Here is a 14569-nt window from a genome sequence, read left to right as displayed (position 1 = left end):
AAATTTAAATATCTAATCTTCCCTTCATGAATATTACAGCAGCCTAAATAGCGGCCAGCCGGGCCTCAGCACCTTCGCAAATGGCCCCACAGGAGCCTGCCCGTCCTCCACCCCCGCTGGCTCTGGGGAGGGCCCCCCTGCAGCCCCGGCCCTCTCTGCCACCCCTGGCCCCAGACATGCTCCGCAGGGGCTGAGCGTGAGCAGAAGCCCCTGGGGGCGGGTGGCTGTGAAGCCACGCGGTGGGCAGGAGGGCTGGGGTGGGCTCCCAAGCAGGGGCGGCCTGGGACCAGGGCAGAGAGTCAGGGCTGGAGCAGAGAGAGGCAGACAGGGCCCCAGACAGCAGAAGCCGGGAGGAGCTCAGGGAGGAGAGGGGAGAGATGAGGGAGGGGGGCAGGGGTCTCGAAGGCAGCCTGCTGGGGGTAGGGAGGAGTAGCTCTACACTCAAGGCAGATGAGTGGCCCAGACCGCTCAGCAACGGGAGGCCCCAAAGCATCCCTCTGTTGGGAGGGGGCTGCGCTGATGTGGTGAGGGGCACAGGAGGCAGGCTGCAGGGCCCGGCAGTGAGGAGGGCCTGGAGAGATGGCAAACAGCCAGGCGGCCCAGGGTGGGAGGGAGGTTGCGGTGGGAAGGGAGAAACAGGCCCTTTCATCGTCCTTGAGGAAGGAGAGCCGCCGGCCAGCTGTGTGCCCTTGGGCAAGTGGCTCACCCTTTCTGTGCCTCAATTTCTTCCTCTCTAAAGCAGGAAAAATAACAGCACCTCCTAGGGTGGCTGTGAGGCTCAGACAAGTCAGTGGATGTAAACTGCTCAGCGCCTGACAGGTGCTCCCTGAGAGGCTGAGGCAGAAATGAAGGAGCCAGATCCAGGAGCTTAAAGGTGGAGGAGGGAGGAGGGGGCCGAGGGAGGAGGCAGAGCGGCCTCAGGGAGTCTTCTGGTGGAGGAAGGGTTCCAGCCTGACCTGGTGGAGAACCTCCGAGGAAGCCCCCCCACCGCAGGGGCGCAGTCTCCCCAGGAAGCCCCCAGTTTTCTGCTGACTCAGAGTGGGGTGGGGTCTGGGCTGCAGGACTGAGGTTTGCACGTGGCTGAGGGGCCCAGGGAGGAGATGGAGGGTCGGCTGGTATGAACTGGGGACACCTCCCTCCTGCCAGGGGCCAGGGCCGAGGGCTTCTTCCAGCCGCCCAGGGTCAGGTGGGGGGGGGGAGGGTGTCCCCCTCGGCTGGGCCCCAGGAAGCCTCAGCCTGCCATCTCGAGGGCTCAGCTCAGCCCAGCCTCGGAGCCAGGGCAGCACCTGGGGCCAGAGCCCGGGGAGCTGCAGGTCGTGCGGGAGACGGGGCAGGGGCGGCCCTTGGGGCCTATGGCCGAGGACAGCAGGGCCCGGGGTCCCTCTGGCACTCAGAGCGGGGAGAGCAACCAGGCTGGACAGGGACGGGGGCAGGCGGAGGGGGCCAGGCTGTGGCGGGAGGGCGGGGCAGGGGTGGGGCTCCGCTCATCCCTCATCTCTGCTGTGGGCGGACTGCTCCCGGCTGCCTGCACAGCAGGCATGTGGCCCTGGCCCTGTTCTGGACGCTGCTGGAGTGGCTCCAGCCCAAGGCCTCTGCTAGCTCTGGTCCTCCCCCGCCTCCATGCCCCAGGTCAGCCCCAAGGGCCTGGCTGCGGGCCTGTCCACTCCTGCAGGAAACATTAAGTCCCTGAAACACAGCTCCACTTCCGCCCGGCCCCACAGCCCGCCGAGGTCGCCTGCAGGGCGGACAGTGCTGGGGGATGGCAGGCAGCCCAGTGCCAAGTGGCCGACACTGTTGGGGCTGGGCTGGGAGGCCCCCCCTGAGAGCCAGCTCAGACACAGCCCTGTGTCCACTCCCATACGCCTGAACACCCTGAGCACACCTTACCTGGACTCCCGCCTCCATCACACTCTCACAGGGAGCAATCCTTGTACTGTCACACTGTCCTACTAATAGCCACCGCCCACATCGCCTTCACGCCTTCACGCCAGGCAGTGGTTTAAGCACCTTCTAGGAATTATCTCGCTTAATCCTTCCCATAGCACTATGGGTGTTGGGGGGCAGAGGGCGTTGCCTACTAGTGTCCCATTTTACAGATGAGGCAATTGAGGTCCAGAGAGGTTAAGTGATGTGCCCTGGGTCACACATCTGTGACGGGCAGAGCTGGGATTGGAACCCAGGCTGCCTAGATCCACAGCCCTTGCTGTTGTACACGGTGCTGGGGGGTCACCTGACACCCCCACCCAAAGGGGACACGCTGCACACAGAGGCAGCACACCCACTGCACAAGCACCTGGACCCCGGCTCAGGGGCCCCACCCTGGGTTCCCCTACCCCCTCCCCCATGACTGTGGTGCCCTCATCCCTGCACAGGAGAGGAGGGGACCAGACCCAGTGCCAGGGCCCCTCCCAGGGCTCCCCCAACACCCACCGCACCCCTGGCATGCTCTGGGAAATCGCCTGGTGCCTGCTTCCAGTGAAGTCTTAAAATTAGGTTTAATTGGGCCCCGCAGGGCACAAAAGAAAACAAGAAAGAGGGGGTGGTCCAGCTGGTGTCCCTGGAGCTGTGCTAAGGCGTCGGGATGGGGCCATGACGAAGGAGGAAGGGCCTGTTTGCGCATCTGTAAAATGGGGGAAATGGTGATCCTTTCCTGCTGCGGAGCGTTCTGGGCGCCGGCGGCTGCTGCCCACGCAGCTCCTGGCACAGGCCCGGGGTGCCATCGGAGTTAGGGAGCTGCCAGGGGTGGGTCACGTCCTCCTGGCCAGGATGCCACCTCCCCCCCGGGGGAGGGGTCACTGACCCTGTCTTCCAGATGAGGCCGTGGACGCTCGGAGAGGGGAAAGGACTTGCCAATGTGCCCCACTGGCCCAGCCGATGAGGGGCGAGCCCGGACTTGACCCGGGCCTGCCTGCGGCCCAGCCGCCTCTCCTGCCAGGCCCCTTGGGCCGTGGCGCCGAGGAGCGGTCGGGCTTAAGGAGCGTCCCCTTCGCGCCTCCCGCAGCGCCCCAGTTGTTTATCTGGGCCGGGGGTCCCCAGGGTCGCTGGCGAGGCCCCAGAGCCGCCCTTGGATAAACAAGCCCAGGCCCGGCCCAATTAAGCCGGATGAGCTAACGAGGCGGCTCGTTAACGAGCAGGGGTGCGCGCCAGAGACACCTGCGCGGCCGGGCCACCTCCCCGCGTGGCGCAGGGAAGGGGCTGGAAGACCCAGGCTCCAGGCCCGGACCGATCTGCCACTTGTTGACTAGGTGGCCTCGCTCTCCCCATCTGTAAAGTGGGTCCTAGAGTTTGCCGCGGCCCAGGGCCTCGCCCGGGATCGGCCTGGGGGTCGGCGCGCGGTGCCGCTCGGCGCTCCCGGGCTCCTCGGGCGGAGGCGGCGCCTGGTGGCGGGCCCCGCGGCGCGTCCTGCCCGAGCGCGGAGCGCGAACTCCCCGGAGCCGCCCTCGGCCCTGCGGCGCGGCCGGCGAAGAGCAGGGCGGCCCGGGCGCGCCCCCTGCCGGCCGCCCCGCGCCGCTTCCCGCCCGGCCCCGCCGCGGCCGCGCTCGGCGCCTCGGTTTCCCCAGATGTGAAACAGGTGGGGGGCGGGGTGATGGAGCGGCTGGGGGCCGCGGGGGAAGGCGCGGTGCCGGGGAGCCCCAGCCCACCGAGGGGATTGGAGGACTCGGCCCGTGGGCCTCAGCCTTCTCCTCGGTAAAGCGGGCCCCGGGGGACGCGGGGAGCCCCGCGGCTCACGGCCCGCCCCCCTGCAGTGGACGGCTGCATTCACCGGGCCGCCGGCCCCCTGCTCACCGAGGAGTGCCGGACCCTGCAGAGCTGCGAGACCGGCAAGGCGAAGATCACCTGCGGCTACCGGCTGCCGGCCAAGTGTGAGTGCCCCACAGCCCCGCCCCTGTGGGGCGCAGACAGGGCGCCTTGTGTAATTGGGGGGCTAGGGGTGCAGCCCCCACAAATTGCTGGGGAGAGGCCTCCGCAGGGGGCGCTTCTTAACCTGAAGTGCCAGGACCTGGTCCCTCCTCGCGTATCCCAGGAAGCAGGTCGCGCGGAGAGGATGCGCAGAGGCTGGGAGGAGCAGGGACCTGAAGGCAGCGGAAGAGCTAAGGGGGCAGCGCCTTCGCGCACCCACTGGCACCCCATGTCTCGGCCGGGTCCACACAGATGTGGGGAGGGGGCCCAGCGGGGGCCTGCCTGTGTCTGTGAGGTGTGGGCTGGCGGGTCAGTGTGCGCGTGCGGATTTAGGCTCGAGGGCACACCTGCGTGCCCCTATGGGCGGGGTCCTCCCTTGGGGAGTCTCAGAACTTGGCGGGGAGAGGGCCCAAGCCGGCAGGGGGAGAGAGCCGAGGACCGCGTGGAGACCCCGGCCGGTCTGACTCCGTCGCCTCTCGCAGATGTCATCCACACGGTGGGGCCCATCGCGCACGGAGAGCCCAGCGCCAGCCAGGCTGACGAGCTCCGCAGCTGCTACCTGAGCAGCCTCGACCTGCTGCTGGAGCACCGGCTCCGCTCGGCGGTGAGGGGCGGGCGCCGCGTGGGGGGGCGGGGCGGCCTGCAGAGGGAAGCTGGCCCCGTTGCGGGGAGGATGGGACCGAGAGCGACGCTGACCCCAGTCCCCTCTCGCCCCCGCCCCAGGCCTTCCCCTGCATCTCCACCGGCGTGTTCGGTGAGTGGGATCTAGAGGACCGGCAGGCGCGGGCAGTGGGCGGGCCCAGATGGAGGGTGGGGGCGGGAGTGGGCTGCCGGCCAGGGGGCGGGGCCGGGAGCGGGCATGGGGGTTGGGCGGGTGGCGCGGCGGCGAGGGGCGGGCCGGGGCCTTGGACTCACGCTCGCCCCGCCTCGCCGGGTGCCCAGGCTATCCCAACGAGGCGGCTGCCGAGATAGTGCTGGCCACGCTGCGCGAGTGGCTGGAGCAGCACAAGGACAAGGTGAGTCCTGGACCCATTTGGGGGGGACCAAGGTGGGGTGGTGGGGCGCATCCTGGCCCGCTGACCAGCCCCGCCAGTCATCGCCGAGAGCAAGGCCGTGTGGCCCTCTGCGGACCCTCCTCCCCCCTCGGGGCCTGTGGGCCCCTTCTGGGCAGAGAGCCGGGTGAGCTCTCCTCGGAGCGAGCGGGTGGGGGGCGGGGGCGGCACGGCTGACGAGCCCTGGCTGAGGGGGCCCTGGCGCAGGTGGACCGGCTGATCATCTGCGTGTTCCTGGAGAAGGACGAAGCCATCTACCGGCAGCGACTGCCCCACTACTTCCCCGTGGGTACGTACTGGCGGTGCCCTGCCCGCTTGCCAGCCGCCCCCACCCCCCGCCCCCGCCCCGGGCAGGGTCTCACTGTCCTCTGCCTTCCAGCCTGATGGCACCCGCCGCCCACCCTGCCCAGGACTGGTAAGCCGGGCCTGGCCCGCCGTGTGGCTGCCCACTAACCTGCCCACTAACACACCCGCGCACCCTCGGCCCGCTCACCCTCACGCAGGGAGGCCGGGGGCAGCTGGGAGGCTGGGGGCGGCCCGCCGGCCACGCAGCCTGACTCTCTGCTCCGCCCGCAGACTCGCCTGGGCCTGCCGGACCTCGCTCCCAGCTCTGAGAAGGTCGCCGAAGCCGCAGCTGGGCCCGGGCCTGGCCACCCGATTCTTTCCTTCCACCCGGCCCTCAGAAGCGCCTAATAAAGACCACCCTTGTTGCAGCTCCTGTGTCTGACCCTGGCTGGGGTGAGGGAGGCAGCCCAGGGGTGGGACAGGTGCTTGGTTAAAGGGGCTGGCGGGAGGTCCCGGTGAGCCAGGCGGGGAGGCACGGCGACAGCAGAGGTGGGCGGCAGCACTGCACATTTATTGAGGGCCTGCCCCCAAGGAGCTCACAGCCTGGGGGCCAAGACCCCACGTGTGCTGGGGAGGGGTAAGGGGGGAGGTGAAGGCAAAAGGCAGGCATCGCAGGGACAGGTGGCCCAAGCAAAGGGGTGCGAAGCGAGCCCAGGCAGGGGGCGGGAACCAAGCACAGGCTGAAGGCTGCCCTCCTCCCCCAAGGCTGGCACCACCTGGGTGCCCCAGCTGCTTCACCTGACCTGAGCCACGGCCCCCATCATGTCAGCCCTCTCCGCCCTGACACCTTGACCATGCAGACCTGTGATAGGGTCTAGGGCCCTGGCCGGGAGAGCACGGGGGAGGTGGGGCCTACGAGGGGGCAGCTTGAAGCCTTGGTGGTCCTGGGTCCCTGGGCAAGTCCCCAAGGAACTTCCAAATTCCCATGGAAGGCCCTGGGCCAGCTAAGGAGGGAACGGGGGAGGGCTGAAGGGCAGGAAGCAGAACCCCACTAACCAGGAGGAGTCCCCAAGAGGCCGAGCCCCTCAAAACTGCCCCTGGCAGGGAGGCCTGGGGGTGGACAGGTGGAAGGCCAAGAGGAACCCACCTGGAGGGAAGGGGGACAGCCAGACACATAGCAGCCAGGCGGGCAGCAGCAGAGCAGGGACACGCACACACGCAGCTCACCACCAGCATCCCCTTTAATAAAACATGGAAGGTTGTGTGACAGGGAGGGGGAGTGAAATATGACCATTTACAACCACAAAAAACCCCCTGTACGTGTCTAGCGCCTGGCAGAGGGGGCAGGCAGGGCGGCGGCGGGCGGGCCAGCCCTATTTGTAGAGGATGTCGTAGTGTCCGGGCCGGTAGAGCAGGTAGACCTTGGGCTCCGAGCCCTCGGGGAAGATGTGCGGGTTGGTGGTGCCACCCTCGCCGCGGTCCATGTACTCCACCTGGATGGAGACGCTGAGGGCCTGGGCCAGCGCGATGATGTGGATGTGGTCGCTCTCCTTGCACATGGGCTCCACCTCCTGCGGCACAGGGGCTGGTCAAGGCCAGCGCGGGGCGCCCCCTGTCCCCAGTGCTTCCCCCCACCCTGAGGAAGAGGGTCCCAAGTCCGAGGAGTGGGGGGCACCTGCTGGCAGAACTCCTTGACGGTCCGGCCGCCCTCGATGAAGTGCTCGAAGAACGTGCTCTCGCGCTGCAGGTGGCCCGAGGTGAGCAGCCGCAGGTAGACCACCAGGTAGTCCGAGGTGCTCTGGTCGTTGAAGGAGGCCAGCAGGTCGGCCACCGAGGTCCGCTTCTCCACCTGCTCGATCAGGTCCATGAACTGCGCCCGCGGGGGACAGATGGCGAGGTGAGGGAGGAGAAGGCGGGTGCATGCCACCACGGCCAGGCCGCCCGCCCTCCACCCTGGCCGAGTGGGCGCCAGGCGCGGCTGGGCTCACCGTATTGTGGAAATCCTCAATTGTGAACTCGGTGAAGCCCTGGGACACCAGGTCCTCTTTGCTCTTGGCAGACACAGCCTTGAACCTGCCGGCGGGAGAGAGAGGGAGGCGGGCATGGGCCCCGGGCTGCGTGCGGGACTGGGCAGCACTGGGAGCCCCGCCCCCAGCTCCGAAGAGAAACCCTGAGCAGGAGCCCAGCCTACCGTCCGGCCCCAGGTGGCAGTGCACCCCCCGGTCACCACGGCGGAGGGAGCCCCCAGCCCCTCACAGAGCCTCCCCCGCCACCCAGTACCCGCGCCACCCTGCTCACCGCTGCAGCTCCTTGCTGTCGTCCAGCAGCGCCTCCAAGTGGGAGAAGCCGAAGGCTCGATAGAAGCAGTTGCCATCAGGCCTGGTCTTGCGGATGTACGAGTACTTTTTGTGGAGGTCCTGCGGAGAGGCAGCCCCCCGCCCCCGCGCCCATCAACTCCAGGCCAGAAGCAGGGCCGCCCAGGAACCTCCAACAAAGATCAGCCCACAGCAGGGGGCAGCTGAGCTCCAAGCAGCCACGTGCCATCCTCGGCTGATGGATCCAGTGACCCTCTGCCCAGAGCCCCTGGTCTCAGGAAGCTGTGACTTAGGGACACACTGGTCGCAGCGACACCAAAGTAGTTTCCAGCCACTGGGCATGCCAGGCTGCTGGCCTGCAGGCCTGTTTGTTCATAAAAACCAGCAAGTGAGTGGGTCCTTGCCCAGCGCGGCTTTCCCACTGAATGAAGTCCTCCAAAGCACGAGAGTCCCAGGGCAAGCGAGTTAGGGCTGGGGGTGCAGGGCCGGAGGCCCCCACCACACAGCCCCAGGGTGGGAAACGGCCTCCCTCGCCTCGTTTTTTTTTTTTTTTTTGAGGAAGAGTAGCCCTGAGCTACCATCTGCTGCCAATCCTCCTCTTTTTGCTGAGGAAGACTGGCCCTGAGCTAACATCGTGCCCACCTTCCTCTACTTTATACGTGGGACGCCTACCACAGCATGGCATGCCAAGCAGTGCCATGTCCGCACCCGGGATCCGAACCAGCGAACCCCGGGCCGCCGAAGCAGAATGTGCGAACTTAACCGCTGCGCCACTGGGCCGGCCCCTTGCCTCCTTCTGAACTCTACCCTGTTCGCTCACAGGTGCCATCTCCATCCCATCTTTTCCAGTTTCCTCCCCAAACTCCATAGGATTTCTTCTGTCTGTCACACAGCGGGCCCTGAGTGCCGCCTGGCTAGCAGGCTCACTCCCCTGGCCCAGGCACCCTCCCCTTCCCCCCCCCCCATTCTCCTTAACCCCACCCACCTTCCGATGGCCTGGCTTCCTTCCTGACCAAGGACTTGCACTGAGAACCCCTCCACCGCGGCCTTCTCTCCTGATCCTTGGAAGGCCTGAGGCTGCCAGAGCCCCCCTCAGCTCGGCACCAGAGACCGTCCCCTCCCTTGGGCTCAAGGACATGGCTCCAGGAAGTCTCCCCCTCCTGCATCAGTTCTCTCTCCCTACTGGTTTAGACCCATCAGCATGTAAACACAACGCTAGGTCTCACTTTAAAAAAATCCTTTGCTTCACGTGAATTCCCTTCCAGCTACCACCCAGTGGCTCTGCTCGCCTTCACAGCAAGTTGTCCTCCAGAAGCTGTCCCAGCTCACGGGCTCCATTCTCTCCCATGAACTCAATCCAGGCAGGCGCTTACTCTCCTCAAGGTCACGGGCGCCCTCCTAAGTCAGAGGGTCAAGCCCACTCCTCCGCAGACTGGCCCCTTGGCAGCATCCACCTCACGCCACAACCCCCTCCCCCCCACCGTGACACCACCCACCAGGCCCTCCTCCTCCATACTTTCCTCCGCGGGGCTTGCACAACTCCCCCTTGTCCTCCTCCCCTCTCACTGCGACTGCACTCATCTATCTCTAACCTGTGATGGCCTGGGCCACCACCAAACCACACAGCACCCTTCCTCAAGACACTGTGTGTGACCTGCCAGAAGACGGCCAGGCCACACAACCCTCTCTGGGGCGTGCCACAGGGAGGGCACAGCCCTGCTCAGGCCTGGACAGCTTGCACTTGTCCCTTATACTCTTTTTTTTTTTTTTTTGAGGAAGATTAGCCCTGAGCCTAACATCTGCCGCCAATCCTCTTCTTTTTGCTGAGGAATACTGGCCCTGAGCTAACACCTGTGCCCATCTTTCTCTGCTTTATACGTGGGATACCTACCGCAACATGGCCTGCCAAGTGGAGCCATGTCTGCATCCAGGATCCAAACTGGCGAACCCTGCGCCGCCGAAGCAGAATGTGCACACTTAACCACTGCGCCACCAGGGCTGCCCCTAGACTTGTTCTCTTGACGGCACTGGTCTTAGGATTTAAAGAGCCCCAAGTGTAACCCTTCTCAGCCCTCGACTCCAATTTTGCCCCACACAGCCAAGTGCCTCCCTACACCTCCTCTGAACCAGGGGGCCACACGCGGCCTGCACCTCCCCACCCCCTGCACCTTGCGGCCTCCCCTACAACTGCAATGCCGCCGCTCAGCTGTTCCAGCCCAAGCCTCAGTCACTGCCGACGCCTCACCAGGTCCGATCCAGCGCGGATCCTTCAGGCTTCATCTGCAGCACATCCAGGATCCTCCCTTCCCGCTCCCTGACCCTCACCCTGCTCCCTCACTCCTGCCACTGCACTGCAAAGGCCCTCCAGGGGCTCCTGCTCCACCTGGCCACCAGTCACCAGAGACAACTGTCCCTGCTCCGCCTCTCCCTCCCGTCCTCTCTCTGGCTACAAGCCCCCCGTGTGTCTCCCCCTCTCCTGCTCCGCCACTCTGCTGCAGCCACAGTGGCCTCCACGCCGCCCCTTGACCCCCGCCCGGCCCTCAGCCCCACCATGCTGCCCAGGGGACCGAGACCTGCTCCCTGCCTCTCAGCTCACGCCAGCACGTCCTGGGGAGCGTTCGCCGAGCAGCCTCTTGAACACCACAAACCACCCGCTCCCTGCCTCCTTGTCCCGCTTCACCTGTGCCCACAGCGCTCACCCCTTCTGACACATGCATTTCAGTGACCTCTGCTTTGCTGTCTGTCTGTCCACTGTGACCTGGAAGCTTCCGGAGGGCAGCAGTCTGTCGGCTGTGGCCATCACTCTATCTCCGGTCCCTACGACAGGGCCCAGCCCACAGCGTGTGCTCTTAAGTGTCAAACCAACAGCGCACAACTGGAACAGAAGGCCCAGCTCCCTGTGGCCACCAGAACTGCAACCAGAATCGCTCTGAGCACTTGGTCTGTGCCAGGCCCTTTGTGAGGGCAGAGGCCACCATCCTAGTCACCGTCAGGGGCCTAGTGCACAGAGCCACAGTCCCTCAGCTCTGCCTGGGCTGTGTCCGGGCTCAGGCTCCTCCCTGGGAGAGAAGGCGGGCTCAGGCCCAGCGCAGACTGGGGGTGTTGGGGGCACGGAAGCAGATGTCCTGCACAGACGGCGTGTAGTGGACACTCTAACATGCGCTGAATGACTCGGGGGGCGAACCCGAGGCCCATCCTGTTGATTTCACCAGGGGGGCCTAGAGCGACACGCAGGCCTTGAAATGGGGCCCACTCTACCAACCTGCCATGTAGGGAAGAGGGACCCACAGATTCCTAAGGCCCAGCTGTGGCCCAGGCACTGAGCTCAGCTCCTGACCACTGTCAGCGTCAACCTCACACTCGCCCTGTGGGGCCGACGGAGGCGCCGAGAAGTTCAGCGCACTGCCCAAGATCACCCAGCTGGCCATGAAGCCAGCACTCAAACCCAGGTATGTCATGCGCCAGAGCCAGTGCCTTCATCTCTCCACTGGCCTTTTGGGGAAATCAGAGACATCCTGAGCAAGGAGTCAGAATAAACCACAGGCCACACACAGCTGGATCCGGCCTGCAGGTATGCTGTTTGGCCCACACCTTTTAAATGTGAATTAGCTGCCTACTGTTACAAGTCAGATTTCACATCAAAATCATTATTTCTGGCTTGTCCTGGAAAAACAGATCCAGTGACAATGGAGTGACAGGCAGGGTCATTCATTCACCCCAGGGGCCTGCCCTCCCTCCGTCTGGCTGACACCGAGCTGTGGCGCTCGCTGTTCGTCACCTGCCCTGGCGCCTGCAGTCACCTGGGTTACCTGCCTGACCCCAGAAGTGGGTAACCTCGAGGGCTCCCCCTTTCAGATGGAAGGTCCTAAGCACCTCTGATCTTTGGGAGAAGCGGGAGGAGTGACATTTACTAAATCCCCACGCTGCTCCACTGGATACTGTCCACACACTGTCACACCTCGGCCTCCCGGCTCAGAGAAGAGAGTGAGTGCTGAGGGACTTACCTCAGTTTGTAAACGATGCAGCAAGGCCCCTGTGCCCCACCGCTGCCTGCCTCTCCACAAAGATCCCATGCCCCTGCCGCCACCCTCCTCCCCCAGCTCCACCCCACTGTGAGCACCGAGCCTGCCTATGGGCAGATGCTTTTCTCATCCCAATTTTACAGACGAGGAGCCCACGGCGCAAACATGGAAAGACCTGCCGAGGATACCGCTGCTGTGTGACAGTCAGGATCTGAAGTGAAATCTTTTTGATTCCAGACTCTGGAACCGGCAACCAGAGGCCTCCCCTGACACCCTACCCTCTCCGCGGCCAGGCCAGCGAGGCACACATCTGAAGCAGTCACGCGGCTGCTCCTGCCCCCTGGCCAGGCTCCCACCTTGATCTTCTGTTGATAGATGTTGTCATCCTCAGCATACTCCTTGTACAGGACCGACAGCTCCAGCCGCTCCGAGACCAGAGGGTTCTGCACAGCAATCTGCAGGGGGCAGGAACTCCATCACGCTGTGGCAGGCCGATGGAGTGACTCACTCCTAACAGCCAGAACACCTACGTGAAGGGTGCTGGGCAGTCACCCAGTGCACAGTGCCCCCCCCCCTCCCCCCCCCCCCCCCCGCCAACAAAAGGCATCCGGTACCTAGCACAGCCTGGAGAGGGAGGGCCTTCCAAAGTGGAGATTAACAACAGGCCTCAGGCCCAGCCTCTGCATCCCTGCAGCAGGGCCGCCGGCCCCAGCCCCTCACCTCTTGCTGAATTCGGTCCTGCTGAGCCATGATGGCTTCATCATAGGCAAGACAGTTAACACCTGGAAGAAGGAAGAAGGCCACGGATTACAGTGGGCCTCGGCTCTCTCCACTCCACGCAGCTGGATAGAGGACAAGAACGGCCCAGGGCAGGAGACTAGACTTGGCATCTGGGAGCATGCGTCTCACACCCAGCTCCACCCAACGGTGTAACCTCGGCAAAGTGCCTTCCCCTCCTGGGCCCTAGCCTCCTCAGCTTTAAAGTGAAGGGGTGGAGGGGGTCACGCCCAAGGGGAGCTCTTCCGGCCCTAACACCCTTCCCCGTGCTTTCTAACATCACTCGCCAGCAGCCTGGGAATGCGCTGGGGCAGGCGGCGTCTCCAGGGGAAAGTAAGATGAGGAGCAGAGGACTGGGCTGGATGAGGGCTTCCTGTGAGCCTGGCTTGACTCCACCATACCCCTCCGCCGTCCTGGCTATTCCTAATGGTGCCCATTTTACAGACAACCAGACAAATGCAGACAGGTGAAGGAAGCCGCCCGAGGTCGAGACTAGCAAAGACCTGTGGTCAAACCCATGTTTGCCTAATTCCAGAGTCTAAGCTCTTCAAATCCGGCTCCTCTGCTCCCTCGCCGCAGAGGCCTTTCCTCAACTGTAAAGACGACCTGATACCACCACCCGCCTCCCTCCTTGAAATGTCCCAGAGGAGATGGGAGACCTTTATCTGCTTAGCAGGGAGGTGGGCAGGTCCACCCTGTGGACCGGGCTCTGAGCAGCCACTGCAGAGGAGCCGGAAGACCGGAATTCTGGTCCTGGCTCTTTCTTATGCGACCCTGAAAAAGTCCCTCCTCGGGGCCTGGAGTGTGTGGTTAGAATGGGGTGTGACTGTGTGCTGAATGACTCGTAAGGCCGATCGTTTTGGGTGAGCATCGCGGATCCTCGGCTGGGCCTCGACCCATCGGCACGCGGCCCTGCAACAGGGCTGTCCCTCCCCTGCAAGTGACCTACTCAGTCCCAGGGCCTAACGCAGGGTGAAAAGGAGAGGGTGGCACTCCTCAGGGGTCTAAGCAGCGCCCAGGCTGGCGGAAAGGGTCTGCCAGGCCAGAAGAGGGGGCTCCCCGGAAACGAAGGCGCGGTCCTGGGGGGCACACGCCGGCGGCCGCCGCAGCATCCCCAGGGGCCCGCCCCGTCCTTTGTGCTCCGGCCGGCGGAACTCGCCGCCCTCTCGGCGCGGGCTGCTCCGGAGAGGCGGCCGGCCCGGCCTAGGCCTCGGCCGACTGCGGGACCGGGGCGGGGGCCGGGCCCGGCGCGGGGCCCCCCGCGCGGGGGGCAGGGCGGGGCGGGGCGGGGCGCGGCGGCGCAGGCCCCGCCCCGGGCGCGCGGGGAAGGGACGGCCGCGGGCCCGGCCCGCCCCGCTCGCCGCCCGGCCGGGGGTCGCGGCGGCTCCTTCCATTGTGAGGGGGAGGGGAGGCGGCGGCGGCAGGGCGGTCCGCGCGCTCCGCCCCGGCGCCGGCCGCCCCGTGCCAGCCTCCTCGGGGACGGGCAGCCCGGCGTGGCCCCCGCTGGCCCGGCCCGGACGACCCTCCCCGGCTCTGTACCTTCCGAGTCGCTGCCCAGCGACTCCTGCTTCTGCTGCTGAGGTTCCTCCGCCGCCATCTTTAAACAGCGCCGCACTGCCGACCGCTTCCGGGTTACCAGTTGCCCTCCTCCCGGAAGGGAGCCCCTCCTCGTGGCCCCTCCTTGGCAACGCCCCTAGCAACGGGATCCCCTCCGGCGCCCGCACCCGAGGGGCGCGCCGTCCGGGAAGGCCGCCCCGGCCCGCCCCTGCCGCCTGCGCCCCTGCCGGGCTCCGTCCTCCGTCACCCAGCGTTCCCGGGGTGATAAGGGCCTCCTGCAGCCAATCAGTTTTCTTCCCACGGGAGTGGGAAGCGCGGATTGTGTTACCGAGATAAGTGGGGAGATGAAATTAAAATCACCGAGAGCGGCGTGCCTGCGGCGGGCTCAGAACTCAGGACAGGCGAGCGCGGTGAGAAGGGAGATGGGCGATCGTGCTGACTCGGGGCCCGGACTCCCCCGCCCCGTCCATCACCGCCCCTCTGCACTGAGCCGCGGTTCTGAGCCGCTTTGGAGTCCTGCCTCCGAAGGGAGAACGTGTTCCTTAGGGTCAAGGCCGAATTCTCGGGACCTAATTTTGGACTCTGTGCCCTTCGGCTTATGAGAAAAGTAGGGTCTTTTTAAAAGAAAGGAATTGATAAAAATGGAAAACAGGACTGGGCC

At 65.4% G+C, this 14569-nt stretch overlaps 2 protein-coding genes across 3 annotated transcripts in view; one reads left to right on the top strand and one right to left on the bottom strand.

The window, feature by feature from the left end:
- Positions 1 to 5665, top strand: part of MACROD1 (mono-ADP ribosylhydrolase 1) — a 146194-nt gene extending 140529 nt beyond the window's left edge. The window contains exons 5-11 of one of the 2 annotated variants that reach the window (XM_044750434.2): positions 3747 to 3863; positions 4383 to 4504; positions 4624 to 4654; positions 4843 to 4916; positions 5160 to 5241; positions 5332 to 5367; positions 5529 to 5665. In XM_044750434.2, coding sequence (XP_044606369.1) covers positions 3747 to 3863; positions 4383 to 4504; positions 4624 to 4654; positions 4843 to 4916; positions 5160 to 5241; positions 5332 to 5336 — 431 coding nt within the window. In that variant the 3' untranslated portion in view covers positions 5337 to 5367; positions 5529 to 5665. The remainder of the gene's footprint in view (positions 1 to 3746; positions 3864 to 4382; positions 4505 to 4623; positions 4655 to 4842; positions 4917 to 5159; positions 5242 to 5331; positions 5368 to 5528) is intronic. The other variant, XM_044750433.2, reaches the window with a different exon arrangement.
- Positions 5666 to 6460: 795 nt separating this feature from the next.
- On the bottom strand, positions 6461 to 14364 carry OTUB1 (OTU deubiquitinase, ubiquitin aldehyde binding 1). The gene is made up of 7 exons (XM_014844946.3): positions 13891 to 14364; positions 12295 to 12356; positions 11931 to 12029; positions 7536 to 7654; positions 7226 to 7310; positions 6913 to 7107; positions 6461 to 6808 (listed from the first exon to the last, which is right to left on the bottom strand). The coding sequence occupies exons 1-7, from the start codon at positions 13946 to 13948 to the stop codon at positions 6611 to 6613; spliced, it is 816 nt and encodes a 271-aa protein (XP_014700432.1). The 5' UTR covers positions 13949 to 14364; the 3' UTR covers positions 6461 to 6610.
- Positions 14365 to 14569: the final 205 nt, after the last annotated feature.

This window comes from Equus asinus, chromosome 17, assembly GCF_041296235.1.
Source record: "Equus asinus isolate D_3611 breed Donkey chromosome 17, EquAss-T2T_v2, whole genome shotgun sequence".
Taxonomy (NCBI): Eukaryota; Metazoa; Chordata; class Mammalia; order Perissodactyla; family Equidae; genus Equus; species Equus asinus.
The sequence above is the reverse complement of the archived record's forward strand: the minus strand, read 5'-3'. Positions and strand labels throughout refer to the sequence as shown.